The sequence below is a fragment of the Triticum aestivum genome, chromosome 3D (assembly GCF_018294505.1).
Source record: "Triticum aestivum cultivar Chinese Spring chromosome 3D, IWGSC CS RefSeq v2.1, whole genome shotgun sequence".
Lineage (NCBI taxonomy): Eukaryota > Viridiplantae > Streptophyta > Magnoliopsida > Poales > Poaceae > Triticum > Triticum aestivum.
This window is the reverse complement of record NC_057802.1, coordinates 58145886-58166903: the sequence shown is the minus strand read 5'-3', so window position 1 is coordinate 58166903 and position 21018 is coordinate 58145886. Positions and strand designations below refer to the sequence as shown.

General features: G+C 44.8%; 2 protein-coding genes across 6 annotated transcripts; one reads left to right on the top strand and one right to left on the bottom strand.

The window, feature by feature from the left end:
* Nucleotides 1-1440: 1440 nt before the first annotated feature.
* LOC123077396 (F-box protein At5g49610) lies at nt 1441-7771 on the top strand. 5 transcript variants are annotated; one of them, XR_006436614.1, is made up of 5 exons: nt 1441-1664; nt 4614-4811; nt 4915-5265; nt 5362-5553; nt 7304-7771. XR_006436614.1 is itself a non-coding variant. In XM_044499664.1 (4 exons), exon 4 carries the CDS (start codon nt 6503-6505, stop codon nt 7610-7612), a length of 1110 nt encoding a protein of 369 aa, XP_044355599.1. In that variant the 5' UTR covers nt 1441-1664; nt 4614-4811; nt 4915-5265; nt 5362-6502; the 3' UTR covers nt 7613-7771. The 5 variants fall into 5 exon arrangements, 4 of the variants coding, with proteins under 4 accessions (XP_044355599.1, XP_044355600.1, XP_044355598.1 ...); XM_044499664.1 differs by having other exon boundaries at nt 5362-7771; XM_044499665.1 differs by adding an exon at nt 2545-2710 and having other exon boundaries at nt 4915-7771.
* A 6804-nt stretch (nt 7772-14575) lies between these two features.
* Nucleotides 14576-15662, bottom strand: LOC100037579 (fasciclin-like arabinogalactan protein 11). Its single transcript, XM_044497050.1, has one exon. It carries the CDS (start codon nt 15609-15611, stop codon nt 14820-14822), a length of 792 nt encoding a protein of 263 aa, XP_044352985.1. The 5' UTR covers nt 15612-15662; the 3' UTR covers nt 14576-14819.
* Between the last annotated feature and the right edge of the window lie 5356 nt (nt 15663-21018).

Here is a 21018-nt window from a genome sequence, read left to right as displayed (position 1 = left end):
ACAGAGAGAGAGAGATTGAGATTAGAGCATTTCTAAATATAAAACACAACTATGAAAAAAAAGGCTCACACTGGAAAAAAGAAATTGCCAGTAGTGGGTCGGCCAACTAGGGAGCTCCTATCTGCCGCTTATTGCGGCAAACTGTCAGGCAAACGCACAGGCGGCCCCGACTAGGCCGGCCCACCGGCGAATGAGCGGATGTGCCAGCAATCAACCATAGCGACTATAAATTCGCAAAAAAACAAAAAAGGCTCACACTGGAAAGAAGAAATTGCCAGTAGTGGGTCGGCCAACTAGGGAGCTCATATTTGCCGCTTATTGCAGCAGACTGTCGAGCAAACGCACAGGCGGCCCTGACTAGGCTGGCCCACTGACCGAGGTTTAAACACGAGACCTCCAGCAAAGAATCTTTTCGTGATAGCCACCGTAGATAACAAGAGCTAATGATTACAAAGCTGTGCAAGACTATAAGAACCAACACAAACGCAGATCCAGACATTTCCTTTTCCTTTTTTTCTTTTCTTATTTTTGAAATTTAGATCGAAATTCCAAAAAATGTTCTCAAACCTGAATTTTTTTGACAAATTCAAAAAAACTTAATGTTTTTTTTGCAAATTTCAAAAAATGGTCGTGTTTTCAGAACTTGTTCATATTTTACAAGAAATGTTCAAAAACTTCATAAATTCTTCACTTTTTTGGGAAAATGTTCAGGATTTCAAAAAATGCTCATGTTTATAAATAATCCTATTTTTTTGTCAAATGAATGTTTAATGAAAAGCGGACACCTTTCAGTCAAAACATTTTCTAAAAACGTGAACATTTTTTAAAATTACGATTTTTCTAAATATATGTACATTTTTTAAACGGAATTTTTTTTGAAACTCGTAATAAAATTAGAAAAAACGAGCAGTTTTTGAAAATAGGAAATCTTTTTGAAACTCCACAACAATAGTAGAAAAAGGGAACACATTTTGGAAACACGAATGTTTTTTGAAAAACGTGAAATTGTTTTGAAACTTCAAAAAGGTTTCAAAAGCTGAACAATTTCTGGAAACACGAACATTTTTTGTAACTCCTGAATAAATTATAAAACACAAACATTTTTGCAAAATTGTGAACAATTGTTAAACACACAAAACATTGTTTTGTGAAGAAATTAAAATTTTAAAATGAAACTTTAAAACGGAAAAGGAAAGGAAAAAAAAGAAACTGAAGAAAGGAGATAAAGACCAGGAAAAAGAAAAAAAAAGAAATAGAAACAGGGAAAAAACCGGTTCTGGTACCTCCTAGAAGGTTCCCAAAACCGGAAAAACCAACTAGGATCGATGAAGCGCTTAACGGGCCGGGCCAGGCCATCGCTCGATTGCTGGACAACTTGACGGCGAATGCAGCCCGGGCAGCGCCCCATAGGCCCGGGGTACCCAGAGGAATACGATCAGATCCGCAAGTGAGTGGGAGTCTCCAAGTGAGTGACCTAAAAAACAAAAGAATCCGCCTGGTTGCCTGCGGCGATGGCGGCGCTCCGCTCCGCGGCGAGGAGGGTCCTCGGCGGCCAGGCACCGCGGACGGTCTACAGGGCGACCTTCGCGGAGGAGCGACAGCGTCTGTCGCCGGCGTTCATCAAGGCCGCTTCGTCCGTCCATCCTCGCCGCTTCTCATCGCAGGTAGCTGCGGGCAATTTTTCACTTTTTCCATGGTTTTATTAGTCCAGAATTATCTGTAGGCAGATTTTTTTTTCAGTTCACACGCTAATTTATTCATATGTGGAAAAAGTACAAGGATACGTGCCTAACTAAGAGGGAGATTCCTAATGGCAACATGGTTCCCCTCATGTATCATTTCATAGTAGTACCAGCATGTTCACGGAAAACACAAAGAGTAGTAGGCTATTCTGGAAACATAATAACCACAACTTTGCATTCAGAAGATATACCCATAAATCATAGCTTTCAGGTGTGAAATACCTCAGTTACATGATTGCAGTCTTGGCTAATTATATCACTTGGAAGTACTTAACTACCACGCTTCCTAAGTAAACCAAGTGCAACACCAGCAGCAATCTCTGAAGGTATGAAAACCCAGCTCCTGCAGCGCAACTTATCAAACCTCAGAAGTTAATTGCTCCCAAACAAAATAAATAAGGTAGCAAAAATGCAAAATGTGACACGGGCTGTCAATCTGAATGTTATACATGTCGTAATAAGATGTTCAACAAAGATAGAGATGATATATTCAGATCATCTGTACAGACTAATCATACTTTTTTTTAAGGATTTATATTTCATAAGAATCACCTCACAAGGGCATAAATATTGCTGCTCCTCCTCATCTATATCAACCTTAAATCTCAGCACCATGACAATAGGTTCTTTATAACAATCAATAAGAAATCTGGCAAGTATCGCCGCTTTGCTGTGACTTGAGACGTTGATCTGTCGCTACCTTCATTTTCTTCTCTTTTGTCTTTGGTGTTCCTGACTTCTAGAGTTGCACCTCCCTCCCCAGCACATTCCCTGTAATTTTTACAGTTCTTTTTGCCATCAGCTAGGTGACTTAATGGAAATCGATCAGGTGGGATAAGGACTCCCGCAGACCTATCCGAAAAATATTGAAACCTGGCAGACCAAAGGAAAATAACTAAATTGTTGTCAAGGGCTGAATTAAGAATGAAATGTTAGCAGGGGCAAGGGAACAAATGTAATCTTGAAAGGTAACTTTCATCCATATCTCTTTGATATTTTTCATCACATATACCAGGAAACATTCCATTCAAGTTTGAGTCACTTAGCAATGTCTCAGTAAAATATCACTCGTGCAGCAAATGACTGCATTTCCTTCAATTCCCATTGGTGCAGAAAAATAAACTCAACTGTAGCTTTTTATTTTTGTTTTTGCGATGGCAGTTGTAGCTAATGTTGCATGACAAAAATACTGTTGAGAGAACGTATTAAAGACATTTAAAAAATAATAAAAATAGAGATTGCCTACGACAATAAAAGGTAGCATGTGTATGCCAACATAACAGGTAAGTAAACTCTACCCAGGGAATCCTTAATGAGCTGAAAATGCATCAAACCACATCAGAACCAAGCCTTCAAAGTTCGAATAAAATCATGGTAAATTTCTGAACATTTCTTTCTACATATTCAACTTCCTATCTTATTGAGAAAATTTCCATGCAGTTTGATTCTTGCATGACTATGGCACACTAATACATAGATTAAATTATATGTTCTGTTTTATGCAAATAGAAGTATATTTAGCTAGATCAGAAAACTTATATGCATGCCATTAGCACACACTAGTCCACAAGTGCTGAAAATCCTTGCAAGCATATATTTAGGTCAAATAATCTTACTTCTCTATGATATACAGGTTTGTTGTATGCAAATAGAAGTATCTGTTAATTCCATGATTCCTCAATCGTACAGCGAGACAGAGGCTAGTATGGTGATGTGAAAATAGGATCCTCAAGAATTCTCCATCATTTTTGTTTATAATTTGACTACTATGTTCAGCCTCCTCGCACTTGTCAGGCTCATGTGCAAGGCTTGCCCCAGCTGGCCAATCAATTTTGTTCCTATACATATTATCTGACTCAAATATGAAGGATAGAGCAAACAGATTTCCATGCTATGTCTGACTCTCAATTTAGCTCATACAATTTGATCACGGCAATAATGTATGTTTTCCTAATTATCCCACAAAATGCGAGATCCCGGAAGCTCTTGAACAAACAAATGACAACCAAAATTCAAAGCATCAGATCGATTCAAATCTACAAAATCCCATGCTGGCAAAATACCCAAGCCTCTTGAATGCTCCCATTTCCATAATTCATGTCCTAAACTCACCGGGCCATTGTTGCAAGACTCAAAACCCTGGCATATCGTGGGCAGACGCTCGAGGCGGTTGTGGGGATGGCGCCAGGGAGGCGGGTGGGCAGGAATTGAGAGGGAGGTGACAGAAACGAAAGCCGTCCGAGTCGATTAGCGGTGTCGATGCTGGTGACGGTGCTGCTGCTTCTCATTGTGGCACTGGAAGCGCTCTCTCTGCTTTCCGGCTCAGCTCGGGCAGCGTAGTGGCCGTCGCACTGCTCCTCCTGCTGGTCTGGTGGTGCTGGACGGGGGATGGTGAACAGGAAGGGCGGCGAAGGCAACGGGAACCATCCAAGCTGACCCTGGAGGCACTGTTGCTAGCGTCAGTGGCATCGCACTGCTACTGTTCGAGAAGACGAGTAACAAAGAAAGGCTGGATTTTCTGTATGGGCCCCAACGTCAGAGACACGGTATCCGCAAGTGCTCTCAGCTCGCTCCCTGTTAGCCAGGCATAAGTTGGAGATGACTATTTTGAGTATTCTCCCTCAGGCCTTGTTCGGTTGCTAGGGATTAATCTCCGCAGGGTACTAACACTCCCGCGGGTTGGTTTACTCAGCTAATGCGCTACCTTATAATAACACTATATGCAGCAATATGCTTAAACTCAAAAAAAGTTGTTCTTTTTCAATTTGGATCAATGCTTGTCTAATTATCAATTATGTTTTAGTAAACTGCACAGTTATGAACTCATGTCTTCGGAAGTTCGCCGCACCTAATATGTTCATGTTGTCTCAGGGTGGCGATGATGATCCGCTCACATCTGAAGAGAAAATGAGACTATTTAAAAGGGGCGCTCACTTGATCTTCAGGATGACAAAAGCCATCTCCACCGTTGTGGCCTGCGGAATAGTCATCAAGTGGTCAGTAACAGAGGTGTTCCGTCCTTACCCGACAAGCGATTGTGCACGTGCTGTTCGCAAATGCCGTGAGATGGTGAGTAGTTTTTTATTGTGGCTGTACTATTTAAGTACCTAGTGCACATGTTGTTTGTAATCACTTCTTATGAATGTTTATCTGTGTCTGCCTATGTGTTCAGCTACAGGGTCTACGGGGCAACCCTCCAGCATTGGAGGTTGGTCCTGTGCTGGGTGATGAGATGCTGGCGGCGGAGGTGGCGGAGTTCAAGTCCATGGTGAAGGATATGAAGCGGGAAGCAGCGGAGAGACTGGAGGATTGAGTCAAGCTGGGAAGATATGCACCTGGTTCTCAAGCTATCATGACCATTGTGTCTGTTGTATGGATTCCTATGGTCTATGTGAAACTCCTTTCAAGCTTGATCCGGGACTTTTGTGCTCCGCAGCGTGCGACATCGAAACAATGAAAATTGGAAGTCTTTTGTGTTGTTGTCTTCTCCAACCATCTGAGAAGGGACCAATGTATGAGAAGGGTATAAGCCAACATCCCCTGGATTGTCGCAATATAAGTGAAGGGAATGTGCTTTGTTATTGCCTGGCTCTGATGGTATCAACACATTTTGATGTAGAGGCTTTGCTGGATGTGAGGAGATGTTGCTGCTCCTGGATGTGAGTGGATCTTGCAAGTTTGCGACTATACTGTTACCAAGGACATGAAGAATTCGGTCGAAGCCTCTTTATGAAATGCATGGTTACTGGAGCGCTCCATGTTTGTCTAGTTGCATGTTGTGGTTGCAGCTGAAGAACCTTCTCCTCCACGGGTTAGTTCATGACTACTGTGAATGTTTTTGTTCGCGATTGTAAATGCGAAGCTCCAGGGCGTGTTGACAAGAGGATGTATCACGAACTGCTGACACCAACATTCAAATAATAATACAGTAGATAGATAGGCAGATTCTGCAAAGTAGGGACTAGGGACACTGAACAATGTTGCTTGCTGAACTCAGGCATGCTGAGAACTACAGTAGAATAGAGATCAGACGGGGCACAAATGGCTAGTGATGACGACGGCAGGAACTGAAAAACGATAGTGTCATGAACTCTACTAATCTCGAGGTGGAAATCCTTTTCCTTCTGTAGGCTGGATCTCTTTAATCTCTTAATTGCTACAGTACATACTTCTGTAGGCCGGATTCCACTGTGGCTACCACTACCACCTGCCCAAGTATGTATCGGAAGCTTCATGAGATGTTTTTCTTTTCTTGCTTGACCAGACCACAATAACCAGCGTCGTCGAGTCCTCCTTATGGCAGTGATCATGGTAGCATCTATCTTCTGGTACAAGTCAATGGGCGTCAGACTGTTAGTGCAACCATTGCATCCCTCGACGTGTCGCGGCTACTGCTGCTCTGCGCCGGGTTGCTCTCCTCGCCAAGAGCTTTCCTTTTTTTTTTGAGCTGGGCCAAGAGCTTTTCCTTTCTTTTTCTTGAGCTGGGCCAAGAGCTTTTCCTATTTTACGCTTGCTACAAAACTGGGCCGAGCCCAAATGCAGCCGTACTATTTTGTCTCCGCGAGAGAGACAGAGAGGAAACCTACCCTCACTCCGCCGCCGTCACTGCCACAACTCCACCCCAACTCCGCGCGCGCGCGAGAGAGAGGATCGAGAGCCGCCACCCGGGTCCGGCGTCCGCAGCCGGATCGCCGCCTCTCCTCCCGGCCGAGGTCGCCACCACTCGTCTGAGGCGGATCGGGAACTCCCAGCCCGCGACCATGGCGGAGGCTGCAGGGCCGACGCCTCTCCTCCACGGCCTCCCGGACGAGATCTCCATCTGGGAGATCCTCGTCCGCCTTCCCCCGAAACCCCTCCTCCGCTGCCGCGCCGTTTGCCGCGCCTGGCGCCGCGCCGCCTCCGCCCGCGACTTCCTCCTCGCCCACCACGCCCGCCAGCCCTCCCTCCCCCTCCTCTTCGTCGACACCGACGACCAGTCCTCCATAGACATCATCACATGCGACCAACGCGCAGCCGACGAGCTCCACTCCGTCGCCCGGCTTGACGCCCCCTCCGGCGTCTCTCTCAGGGCCTGCTGTGACGGCCTCCTCCTCTTACGCACCTGGAATAAGGGTGTCCCATCTCTCTCCATCTGCAACCCGGTCACTCGTCAATACGCTCCCCTTCACCGGCTTGATGACTTCAGGCTCTTGGGGATGTACCCACACAGCCCTACGGGCCAGTACCGACTACTGCTGTACCTGGCCCCGAGGTTCGAGGACGATGCTCAAAGAGGTTCCTACGTCTTCACATTGGGCTCCGGCCAGCAGCCGAGGCACATAGCAGGCCCTGATGCCAAGGAACTGTTGTATTTCCGCGGATCTACCCTTTTCCGTGGTAGCCTGCATTGGCACACGGACGGGCTGATAATGGTATTTGACACCACCGCGGAGTCGTTCCGTCAGATGCACTCTCCAATTGTTTCTGACCACCGCAGTGGCGACCTGTTTGAGACGAGTGATATGCTTGGCATGTTCAGTCTGAATGCACAAGCTACAATTGTTGATATCTGGGTGATGCAGGACTATGAAGGTGAAGTCTGGGCCTTTAAACGCCGGGTTGCATTGCCGATCGCAGAGATCATGGTGCAATTTCAAAATTCTGGAGATTGTTGGGAGCTAATGCCTGCATCTTGTCATGGTGATGTGCTCCTGCTGGCCAAATTTGACGACGACTGGCTACTTCAGATTGGCATTGATGGCAAGTTGGTTGCTAGTCTCCACCGCAGTTTCCTCCGTCCTACTCGACTTCGGCTCAAACAGTCTCTAGTTTCACATAACTTGTTTCTGGCATTAGAGGGTTATGTTATCAATTCTTCGCCTTTCATCTGACCGAAGGCTGTTGAGTGCGGTGGTGCTTCTTAATGGCCTAGCTCTCCGTATCCACATGAGCTGCAGTATGTATTAACTTGATCCTCTATGATCCCACTAGCTTTCTTTTGTTGATGTATAAATTGTTATGATCAAGAAGCTCTGGCTGTTACGGTGTTACTACCTGTTTGCTTTATATTTCTTTGAATACCTTTTCGGGCTGAAGTGGCTGCTGTGAGTGTTGATGCTAAAATTACAAATCAATTGGGTTAGGATCTATAATGTTTTCCAATTGCTTTGACTCATGCCTCTGTTTTCATGAACTTTAAGAATGGACTTCTTTTTTTCCCTTTAGAATTTAGATACTGGTCTTCTTACTTTCTTAGTACTCAATAGTCAATTGCTAGTCAATAGTATTACCTCTGTCCCAAATTAGTATCAATGTCTTCTTTTAGAGGGATTACCCACTCCTCTTCTAAATACTAAAATTTAGAAAAAATGCATGTGCTTCCTGTTCCTTTTGTTGTAGGCTTGTAGCTTATGATGATTTGATGCAGATTATCATCCTTATTGACTAGCAAGCAGCACCTGAACTTTTACAAGAGTTGGGAGCACTACATTAATTTCTCATTGGAATATTTTGTTGCAACTCATTCTTGTTCATTGCATCTGGTTAGATATTGAAACACACTGTTATAATTCTGTCTTTATATTGCATCATTTGGAATCATATTTTTCATTTCACTTTAGATGCTTTCCATTTCAATGAAGAATCTATGTTTCTTGTTATGTTCAGTGATGTGATAGAAGAGATGTTATAATGTACAGGCTCATATCGAAAACGATGAAGTGGTTTTGGTCAGCTTTTGAAATAGTTGGCAAATGATCTGCCTCGTGTCTTTGTTTGTCTTTGATCTGAAGAATGTCTTGATTTTTTTATTGAGGTTTCTTTATTGAAGATCATTTCAGTGGTTTCTCTCAATACTAAATATTTAGCCAATATACCACCGGTTTCCTGTTTGTAGTAGCTGGTGATGCATTTAGGGCAGATCGTCCTCTTTGTTGGTTAACTCAAACCTGATTTTCAGAAGAGCTTGGAGTGTTGCTTGTTAAATTACATGATTGCATTATAGCTAACTTAGTGAAATGTTCCTTTGCAATTCATTCTTCTTCGTGTATCCGCTGCGTCTGGTTAGGTATTGTGAAGTTTCGTTATAATTCTGCATTTTGCTGTTGCATTGTTTGTGATCATTTCTACCATGATCTCAGGTCCCAGATTGCATTTTGCTGTTGCATTGTTTGTGATCATCTCTACCATGATCTCAGGTCCCAGATTGTGTTCTCCTTGAGACAATGTAAGTGTCAGCTGTGTTCCTTTTCTCTCTATAACCACGCAAGTCCATGTCCAGTACCACTGGTAGAATGTAGATTCTCTCAAGCAGTACCTCGCTGGCTTTAGTACCATCGGCTTAGGAGTTGGAAAGAAAGCTGGTAAGGTCATTGGATTTAGTAGCTGGAGCTGGAGTGTGGTTGAAGCTGAAAGTAAGTTAAGAAAAGCATGTGAACAATTTGGATAAACATAGAAAAAAATTGTATGAAATTTATAGATTGAAAAGAGAAAGAGAGACTAGCATTAGTTTCGTTTAGAGTGATGTTTAGCAATACTTCCCGTGATGATCCTGGCTTGTAGTATTTCCGTTTCAGGTTCCTAGGTTGCCTGAAGGAAAGATAATAAGCCATGCTTACCTTAGTGTAGATGCAGAAAACATCATCCGCTTCTTGCTGAAACTGGGAAGATGCAGAACATCCAGCACAAAATCAATAGCTGCTATGTTGACATCCAGTTCCAGATCCAGTGAAACCTCAAATAACGCGGCTAAAATTCAAATATGAAACTCGTTTTTTAGAACAAAATATGAAACTTGTAAGACTTAAATCTGTCACCTCCACAGAAGTAGATGCAAGCCCAGCCCGTTTCCATCATGGAGACTTAAGCTCAAGCAATCTCTAGTTTCACATGCCTTCTTTCCGACACTAGGGTTATGCCGTGAATGCTACTCCTTTCATCTGAATGATGTTGATTGTGCCAGTTCTTCGTAAAGGTCTAAATGTCTGTGTCCTCGTGAGCTACCCTATGTGTGAATTTGATCCACTAGCTTCTTTGTTGATGCATATAAAGATATGACCAAGAAGCCCTCACTGTTATGTGGTTTCATGGAAAAATCAATGCTTGATTCGATACTCTTTCAGGTTGAAGAGAGTATATGTATGTGGTGATGCTCAAATTGCCAAGTTATTATGGTGCGCATTTGAATATATGCTAACTGATCCGTCTCATGTCTCTGTTTTCTTGAATGAGAAAGCTGACTTCGCTGTGTTAATTAGGACATGTTGATGCCATCTTTTGTCTGCGTGTGCAATTGTTCTTCCCTTGTATTACCTCTTAGTCTGGTGCTTATATTTTGTACTCCTAGTAGAAACTGCTGGCTACATTTTCACCCACTTGTGAATTCTGTTTCTGCAACTGAATCTTTCAACATAAACTTTGCCTCCTTGTTCTCTGTAGGCTTTGTCAATTTTGCAATGCTCTGCTGCACATTGCCGCTGGGCTTGGAAGAGGGTATGAATTCTTTTTCACCCCCTCTTGTAATTTGTCCTGCGTTGTGTTTCTGGGACAGTTCAGCGCAAAAATGCTATTAATAAGAACTTAAGGGTTGTGCTTTGCCTATAAAAATCTGGGACACCATTTGTAGTTGCCGCTGCTAGATGGGTTTGGTAGGTTCAGATGCCCACCTGTTTTAGCCGGGTAGGTGCAGTGCTTCTACAGTTATATTACTGTATTATGTTAAGAGTGCATTGATTGGATCATACTATGAAATGGAAGAGAAAGAAATTGGACATGGACCCAATCTCGAGAGCTCGGAATGTCCTTGTAATGCTACAACAGTAAGCAGAGAACGAACATTTGTGAACTGGCCATGAGGGCGCCAAGCCCGCGTCGCATACGTCCCTTCGGCCTGCAAATTTCTCGCCTCGCTCTGCAGTGCCTCGTCTCTCTGCTGCCCCAGCGTATCTTCACGGCGCTGTTTGGCGGCTGAGGCGAGGTGTGTGCTCATGGAGAAATCCGCGCTCTGAATCTCGTATTCGAGCGACCACAACAGCTCTTCATGTTTGAATCCTTCCCATGGCGAAAGATGCGTTGCCATGGTCATCATGTTCTAAGTGCAGTATTAGTTGATCTTTGCTCCTTGACAGTGTCCGCCCCACCTTGCAAATTGCGGTGGTGGTCCCTTCAGCGAAGCTTGCAGTCAAGGTTCGTGCTCGTCGGTGGTCTCACGGCTTGCACTACTCCAGTATCATGCGTCTTGTGGCGGAGTTTCGCTGTCAGTGCCTGTCAGGGATGTAAACAGGGCCCCGTTTAAGCCCATTCATCGATATAACAGTTGAAGTTTCTTTTTTTTTGTTTGAGAAAAAAGAACTAACGAGCAAACTAAATAGGCCTTGCGGGTGTTGTTTATTTGCCATTTACATCTCTAGTGCCGATGACACTCAGTTGATTGTGTTTGCTCCAGTATCACATTGTGGGGACTTATGGCTCGTCGCAGGTGTTGCTGTGTCAAAAGGTCTTGGTATTTTCATACTCTTTGGCGGCCCTCATCACACTCCTCCCAACATATTTTTAGGGTTGTTCTAGTGGTAATGGAAGATGTGTACGTCGACTCCAGTCACCTCCGCTGAGCCGTTCTGGGACGTTGTCGTAGCCCCGTGCCTTCTTTCTGATGTTCGACCACATCACCCCTTCCAGCGCGTGACCTCAAGGTGTTCGACGGCTTGTCAGAGATAAATTTCCCTAATCTCAATACCTAGTTCAATCTTGTTACCGGCAAGTCTCTTTACTCGTTATGTAATGCATCATCCCGCAACTAACTCATTAGTCACATTGCTTGCAATGCTTATAGTGATGTGCATTACCGAGAGGGCCCAGAGATACCTCTCTGACAATCGGAGTGATAAATCCTAATCTCGAAATACGCCAACTCAACAAGTACCTTCGAAGACACCTGTAGAGCACCTTTATAATCACCCAGTTACGTTGTGACGTTTGGTAACACACAAAGTGTTCCTTCGGTAAACGGGAGTTGCATAATTTCATAGTGATAGGAACATGTATAAGTCATGAAGAAAGCAATAGCAACATACTAAACGATCGGGTGCTAAGCTAACGGAATGGGTCAAGTCAATCACATCATTCTCCTAATGATGTGCTAAGCTAAGTTAATCAAATGACAACTCATGTCTACGGTTAGAAAACTTAACCATCTTTGATTAGCGAGCTAGTCAAGTAGAGGCATACTAGTGACACTATGTTTGTCTATGTATTCACACATGTATTATGTTTTCGGTTAATACAATTCTAGCATGAATAATAAACATTTATCATGATATGAGAAAATAAATAATAACTTTATTATTGCCTCTAGGGCATATTTCCTTCATTTATATCCCCGATGAAAGATTAATAAAATACAAGTTCCTTTATATTTTATTTATGTACTTAGTACACTGGCACGCCCATAATGTTCATTTCCCCTGACGCGTAGAGAGATAATAATATAACAACCATGTTATTTTTATTATTTCTTCGTGTCAAACAATTTCATCAAATTTGAAAGTAATGAGACTTTCCGTTCGGTGCCTAATTATGGCGAGAAGTTCATACCACCTTTCTTTCCTAATGCTTGCTTGAGCAATGGTCTGGTCCAGGACTGTCCAGCTGTGCAGGTACGAGCACTCCCTCTAAGTGCCCACGTCGTAACGGTGTCGAAACATGCACGGCTCCTCTGTGCAACCGGGCGGCCGTTTGCACCTACGGGCCACATTGGTACAGTACCTTGAGGCCGTCACTATGTCGTGGACGTCGGTCCACCCTCACTGAACAAGCGTACGCATTAACTATCCTGCGTATACTCCTTGACTACGGCGACCAACCCAAATCCCATTGCAAACCAACGAACGAAGATACCGTGAGCAGGCGTGGACGAGCACGCCAACGAATTTTCGCTTTGCGACTCCACTAATCTCGGGGTGGAAATCCTTTTTCTTCTCTAGGCCAGATCTCTTTTAATCTCTTATTTGCTACAGTATATACTCCATCTGGCAATATTCCACTGTGGCTACCACCACCACCTGCCCAAGTATCTATCTGAACAATGTTGCTTTGCTAAACTCAGATATGTTGAGAACTAGAATAAAGATCAGATGGGGCACAAATGCTAGTGATGACGACGGCAGGAACTGAAAAATGATAGTATTATGAACTAAGAATGGCTAGTACTTCCTCCGCCCCAATAAGACCGTTTTTGACACTACGCTAGTGTAAAAAACGTTTTTATATTACTTCCTCCGCCCCGGCAGTTCCTCGAGATAGCAGCTGCTGCGCCCGTTCCATTTTCAAAGAAACAAGCATCAGTGTTCAGTTTATATGAACCCGGTGGTGGTTTCTGCCATGTAGCCTGTAGGAGTATTTTCCATTGTAGTTTCAGACAAGCGGGCAGATTGCAGTCGCTGCAATCGACATGTCCCATGTATTTTCCATTGTACTGGTTTCAGATCAGACACGCGGGGTGGTGGTACCCCTGCCCGCGCACCGTGTCGCCGCTACTGCTGCTCCAGGCTGCTCTCCTCGCCTTGAGGGTACTTGCTCGTGAGCTGCCCACGAGGGCGCCAAGGCGGCGCTGCATACCTCCCTGCTTGCAGTCAAGGACTCAAGGTTCATGCTCGTCGGTGCTCTCACGGCTTGTGCTGCTCCAATATCATGCCCTTTGTCGGGTTTTGTTGTTCTTTTCTTTTTGCGGGTTGTCGAGTTTTGTTGTCAATGCCAAGAGCTCCTGTATGAAGCCAGTAGGCATCAAACAAAAGGAGAGCATTCACTCAAGGGCAGCGCAAATGGGCCGGCCCACCTTGCCCGTGACTGGTTTTTGATTTTTTTTCCAGTCGGTTTTGTCACCCCACAAAACCGTTTATAGAAGCTACATATTTTAAAAACCTATTAAAAATAGAATATATATTTTAGAAAATTATGAACAATTTTTGAATTCGAAACAAGTTTATCGAATCGTGATTTTCTAAAAGTGAAAAAAAATTAAGACATGAGCAAAATTTGGAAAACACGAACCCAATTTTCGAAAATTTGAACATTTTTAAAATTGTTAAAAAAGTCAAATCCAAATTATTATTGAATTTTGAACAATTTTTTTAAAAATTGAACAAATCTTAAACTTGAACAATATTTGAAAACTTAACAAAATTTTAACATATTTTAAATTGCAAAATTTTTTGAATTATGAACAAATTTAAAATGTGAACATTTTTGAAAATTTGAGTTCTGAACGAGATTTGTAAACATGAATTTTTTTTGTGTGTTGAGAACTTGAGATTCACGCAGGAATTAGAGGAATCAAGATTAAATCACAAGGCTAACATCATGTATTACTTTTCTTTTTGCGAATGAACATCATGTATTACTTGGCATAAGCAAATGGCATGCACACATATGTCTTCCAGGTCATCTATTTGTACAATCTATAAAAGATGCGTCTTTGACAAAAGATATTGCTCATGCCTCTATCAAAGCAAACGCATAGTCCATGATAAACATACCAACCACCCTATAAAAGGCAAACTTAGACTAGTTCAAATGGTTGGGTTTTTTATGGTAGAACAAGCCCATCAGGGTTCAAATTTTAGACTTGACACCGATGCTCGTATTTTCTAGATTTTTTTTAGATTTTTTTCGGCGATACTCATTCAGTGGTATGCGACGTTCTCGTCGACTACGAAGGCGCATGTGGTGACTTCGTCAATCTTAAAATAATGCGCCGACTCGGTCTCTCGAAGATGCTCAAGGGGCTAGGGTGTGCGTGCATGCGTTCATAGGGGCGAGTGTATGTACGTATGTATGTGTCTGTACCGTGTTAAAAAAAATTACACTATAAAAATATGTATATTTATTTAGTAACAACATTACATAAAAATGTGACTCCCGTAATAGTACATTTCACTTTACATGTCCCTAGCAATTACAGAGGTATAAAAATGAGCTGAAATAAAAAGAACAAATCAAACGAAAAAGACCAACACCTTTGAAAAGAAAGTGAGCAAAAAAAGATTGTGATGCATGGATCTAGACCTCAGGTTGGGGCTCACACTCTGATCGGGCGCGGCGCTGTCACGGCCCCCACCAGACGCAGGCCAGGGCAAGCACGTGAACCACCGCGACGACACCACCTCCTGTGAGTGTGACCACCCGTGCCGGCGCCGCGAGCGACGTGTCCGTCGACGCTTCGGCCTCGGGCGCGTCGGCGACCGTCGACGTGGGCGTCTTCCCCTTGGTCTTGGTGGGCGCGAGCGGCGCGGGCGCGGGTGCGGCCGTGCCGGCGATGGCCATGGGCAGGAGCACCTTGTTGACCTGGTAGACGACGAGCTGGTCGCCGGTGTAGAGCGTGTTGTCGACGGTGGCGTTGACGACGCCGGTGGTGATGTTGACCTGCTGGCCCTCGGCGGTGACGTTGAGCGGGTACTGGGCGGGGGAGGTGCTGCCGGCCTGCGTGCGGAGCGGGTTGCTGACGGTGTCGAACTGCGACATGGGGATGGCGGTGGAGAGGACGTGGTACTGGATGAGCGCGTTCTTCTGGCTGTCGGACAGCGAGTTGAGCGTGCCGGAGGCGAGCGAGGTGAAGGCGTTGTCGGTGGGCGCGAACACCGTCATGCCGCTGCCGAAGCTGTTGTTGAGCTGGTTGTCGATCTGCGCCGCCACGCCCGTCGACTTGAGCAGCCGGATGAAGGTGTTGAACTGCCCGGCCTTGGCCAGCACCCCCGTGATGTTCGTCGTGCCGGCCGCCGGAGCGGGCGCCGCCGGGGCCGTGGGCGTCGTCGGCGCCGCGGGCGCCACCGCCGGGCCCTGCGCCGACGCCGCGATCGCCACGGACAGAAGGAGCACAAGTCTCTGCATGGCTGCCATGGTGTACGTAGACGTGTGCAGGCAGTGGGTGTGCAACTCGATGCGACAATGCGAGTGATCCGAGTGATGGCGTGGCTTATAACGAGATGGTTGGGTCGGGGAAGAGGAGTGAGGTGGAAGCATCTACACTAGCAGAGAGGTGTGGTGGGTCTTGTAGGGTTTGTGTGGGGGGTAAGTGAGTGTGCCCTTACAGTTACAGGGCACCAAACACTGAGGTGAGCTGCCAAGGTGGAACAGGCTAACCACCTAATAGCAGCTGGCCGGGTTGCTTCCAGGAGCAGCAACTCTCCTCAAGATCTGGTTTTTCTTGTTCTTCTTTCGTATCCTTTTGACAATTGGAGCTGTGGTGATGGTGATTTTGAGCTGGACAATGCAATCAAGTTTTATCTGGACAGGAGCACCTGGTTTTTCCATGCCATGCATTGTACTGCATGAGCTGGTTTTGTTCTTTCAGTAGGGCCTTAATTAGTATTATTACTAGTTGATTAGCTGAAAAGTGCATCCAAAAAAGGCACACATGCGTGGGGGGCCAAGGCTTGATTGTTAGATCCTAGCCATGGTAACTGAAAGCTTGATATACTGTTAACTGGGTGATTCAATTAATTATTAATCAGATAAAAACAAATGCCTAGCATTCGACCTGAAATAACCATTTGGGCAGCGAGCTTTTGCTTGAGAGGGACAAGGCACATGCAAATTTGACTGTACGTCGATGCAAGCGGAAATCTGTAGCTGAACACAACCTCCGATGAACAGTAAATCAAACAAAATAGCAAACAAAATTTTAAAAACCCGAAGTTTTGACCATCAAAGATGAACAAGTTTTATGTGCGTGCAAACTTTCGTGACAATATGACACTGGGGGAGCTCGTGGCGGTAAAAACAGAATCAGTGCTTCAATATCGACATTTTCAACCTTTCTTGAAACTCTGACCCCCCCCCCCCCCCCCCCCCCACCCCCCACGCGCACCCAAATATCTCCTTTGATGTCATACCACCACGAAATTTGTAATTTTGTTTACATACTTTAAAAATTGTTTGCTATTCCGTTTCGAATTTACTGTCCATGTGTGGGAGAATCTGAGCTCAGATGGCGAAACCCGTCCTCGCAAGCGGAAATCCATAGACATGAGCTCAGATGATCAAGCTTCTACTCCAGCTCAAGTGTATTGACTAAGAAAAGATTTTGCTTTCGTATCGAAGTTGCGGCATCATTATCACGAGGGAGAACTTGGTTACAAGACACTAGCATTAATATCGCTTTGAAGGCTTGAACACGATGTTGTGGGTTTTCCTTTTCTTGTCTTTCAGTATGAAATTCTGACGATTTTGTTTATGTTCATGTTGGCAATTTCATATGTGAATGGGGCCGGTCGCCTCCTCTTCCTACAAGTTCCCCTTTCTTTTCTCGAATCATAAATAACCTGATCTCTTTCTTTCTTTGTCTTCCATCTCCTTTTTCTAATTCAAAAAAGAAGAGAGAGGGGTGGGGGTGCTCTGGTTTGACATGCTCACTCAATGACACACCAAGATCAGGCCGACATGGAGAATTCTTCATTGAGCCTGTCATCTGATTTTAACTCGCATTCAAGTGCAAGTGAAAGTACCTTTTCTACATGCAAGATTCGTTTTTCCTCTGATTCGGTTTCTTGGCTTCTTTTTTTAAAAAAAACTTTTGATCTATTCATCTTCAATCATGACAGTACGTGAATAAGAAATAATAAAAATTACATCCAAATTCATAGACCATCCAACGACGACTACAAGCACTAAAGCGAGCCGAAGGCGCGCTGCCGTCATCGCCCCCCCTATGCTGGAGCCTAGTTCCTTTCTCTCGACAGTTAGAGCTCTCAAATCCCTAAAACTCTTTTTTTTAATATTAAGGGGAAGGGTCAATAAAACTCCCGATTTTTTTTTTCTCGAAGGGTCAATTAAACTCGTGTTAATTGTATGGTAGGAACTAGGAAAATCGGCAAGGTAACGAATATACAGATGGAGCGTATCTTTCAGAAACGGGAATAGCTCGATCGTGATCATTCGCGAGAGTAGCTGGGGAAGGTCCCCTGCCTCTTTCACGTGGAGAACAAACACACGACCAACTGATGGACAACGACGAAGGATCGATAAATCGAGAATGCACATCATGCAGAGGTGAGGGTGGTTCCGGTAAATGCTTTGCCCTGCTGCAGATGCTAGCGTTTGATCCAACCATCTCTGTCAGGCTGGTGGTGCATCCACGTACATGCACATACCCAGGCACAAGTTATCTGTCTCGTGCCTCTTTTTTTTAGGGGAGTCCATAGGCCATAGCTATTTATTGCATTATGATTGTAGGAGATAATCCCCGCAGAAAAACGAATATAGTTGGAGATACAATATATACTACGTATTTCAGAGGATTAGTAAGCCAAACATGAAACACTCTTTAGTTAGATTATTATGTGTATGGACATGCTTTTTGTACATGAAGTTAGCCTGCTCGAAACGGGTTTGTGCTTCGCTTTATACTCTCTCCGTTTCTTTTTAGTTCGTATATAAAATTTGGTCAAAGTCAATCTTTGTAAAGTTTGACTAATTTTGTTGAAAAAAAATATCAACATCTACAATACTAAAGCTATATGATATGACAATTAATTTCATGAGGCATCTAATAATATTAATTTTATATTGTGAATCTTGATATTTTTCCTATAAACTTAGTCAAAGTTGACAAAGTTTGACTTCGACCAAATTTTATATGCAGATTTAAAAGAAATGGAGGGAGTACTAATCTATACATTTTCGAGAATCAACCCGCAGTCCAATTTTTAGACAGGTTTTTGTTTTTGCAAAAACCCCCATGTTATTTTTGTTAATCAACCCGTAATCCAGTTTTAAGTCAGATTTTTGCTGTTGCATAAAACCCCTGATGTTTCTGTTAATCAACCCGCAGTCCAGTTTTGAGTCAGATTTTCAATTTTAAAAAATACTCATGTCTTTTAAATCGTAACTCCAAATTTAACATGTTATATGTATGTATTTTGATGAGAAAATGTGTACTATCTGAATATGATGTTATTTTACCTGATAACTATTATTAAAATATTATTTAAGGTGCAACCTTAATCAATCGCACACGATCTATCTTTTTTTCATACTGGTGTTGATCCAGATTGAAAATGAACACAACAAAATCTGATTGGAGTCAAAAGAAACCATCTGTAATCACGCATGCACGCCTCATCAAAATCGTGCATAAAAAAACAGATTGCTCATCTTATGTCAAAAGAGAGACGACTTAGGATTGACCATATTCAAACGTGTTGTGATTGTCTGAGCATTGTGGCCACCGTCGACGAGGGCGGGAAGGAGGTTAAGTGAAAACACAAATGAGATGTCATGTGCTAAGGACGTAGACCTATTGGGGTCTTAAGTCATAGTTATTGGATGAGGGACATGTGGTATTTTTTTTCTCGCGTTGCAACGCACGGACTCTTTTGATAGCAAAGCTAAATGACCAAACGACAAAAGATATTAAGGAAATTCTCATAAGTTAATCAAAAGAAAACACGACAAAACTAGCAGGGATCGCTAAAAACGCACTAGAGTGCACTACTAAACGCCTTTAATGAGCCGCCCAAAAGAAGCATAAGAGACCCGTCGTCACGCTCGAGGAACACCCCCACTCATTGGCGATGCCCCCCCAAGAGGGTCATGATGACAAGCATCGCCGCCATGTCGGCCGAGGCAAATAGAGGTTTTCGCCTCGATTGTCGATAGGAAAAGGTGGGGACCAAGGCAACGCCCCAAGAGGACTACAACACCCACGGGCATTCCACCGTCGATGCTGAGACGCGAAGCTTTTGCTCGACACCACACCCACCGCATTGCACGAGCAAGCCACATGCCCCTCCACATTGAGGACCCCGCCGCACCATAGCCATGAGCACCAGATCCAGATCAGGGCTTTGCCGCAACAGACAGTGGCAGCTTTGTTAGGATTGTTGGGGAACGTAGCGAAAATTCAAAATTTTCTACGCATCACCAAGATCAATCTATGGAGTACTCTAGCAACGAGGGGAAGGGGAGTGCATCTACATACCCTTGTAGATCGCGAGCGGAAGCGTTCTAATGAACGGGGTTGATGGAGTCGTACTCGCCGCGATCCAAATCACCGATGACCGAGTGCCGAACGGACGGCACCTCTGCGTTCAACACACGTATGGAGCAGCGACGTCTCCTCCTTATTGATCCAGCAAGGGGGAAGGAGAGGTTGATGAAGATCCCAGCAGCACGACGGCGTGGTGGTGGAAGTAGCGGGATCCCGGCAGGGCTTCGCCAAGCACAAGCGGGACGGAGAGGTGTTGCAGGGGGAGAGGGAGGCGCCAGGGGCTGTGGTGCTGCTGCCCTCCCTGCCCCCACTATATATAGGGACCCCTGGGGGGGGGCGCCGGCCCTGGGAGATCAGATCTCCAAGGGGGGCGGCGGCCAAGGGGGAAGGGGGAGGGGTGGCTTCCCCCCCAAGCCAAGTGGGGCGCCCCCCACCCCTAGGGTTTCCAACCCTAGGCGCAGGGGGAGACCCAAGGGGGGGGCGCCCTAGCCCACTAAGGGCTGGTTCCCTTCCCACTTCAGCCCATGGGGCCCTCCGGGATAGGTGGCCCCACCCGGTGGACCCTCGGGACCCTTCCGGTGGTCCCGGTACAATACCGATAACCCCCAAAACTTTCCCGGTGGCCGAAACTGGACTTCCCATATATAATTCTTCACCTCCGGACCATTCCGGAACTCCTCGTGACGTCCGGGATCTCATCCGGGACTCCGAACAACTTTCGGGTTTCCACATACTAATATCTCTACAACCCTAGCGTCATCGAACCTTAAGTGTGTAGACCCTACGGGTTCGGGAACCATGCAGACATGACCGAGACGTTCTCCGGCCAATAACCAACAGCGGGATCTGGATACCCATGTTGGCTCCCACATGTTCCACGATGATCTCATCGGATGAACCACGATGTCGGGGATTCAATCAATCCCGTATACAATTCCCTTTGTCAATCGGTATGTTACTTGCCCGAGATTCGATCGTCGGTATCCCGATACCTTGTTCAATCTTGTTACCGGCAAGTCTCTTTACTCGTTCCGTAACACATCATCCCGTGATCAACTCCTTGGTCACATTGTGCACATTATGATGATGTCCTACCGAGTGGGCCCAGAGATACCTCTCCGTTTACACGGAGTGACAAATCCCAGTCTCGATTCGTGCCAACCCAACAGACACTTTCGGAGATACCTGTAGTGCACCTTTATAGCCACCCAGTTACGTTGTGACGTTTGGTACACCCAAAGCATTCCTACGGTATCCGGGAGTTGCACAATCTCATGGTCTAAGGAAATGATACTTGACATTAGAAAAGCTCTTAGC

Excerpts from the sequence above, each read along its gene's own strand:
- LOC100037579 (XM_044497050.1), bottom strand. The coding sequence starts at position 15,611 with ATGGCAGCCATGCAGAGACTTGTGCTCCTTCTGTCCGTGGCGATCGCG.
- LOC123077396 (XM_044499664.1), top strand. The coding sequence starts at position 6,503 with ATGGCGGAGGCTGCAGGGCCGACGCCTCTCCTCCACGGCCTCCCGGAC.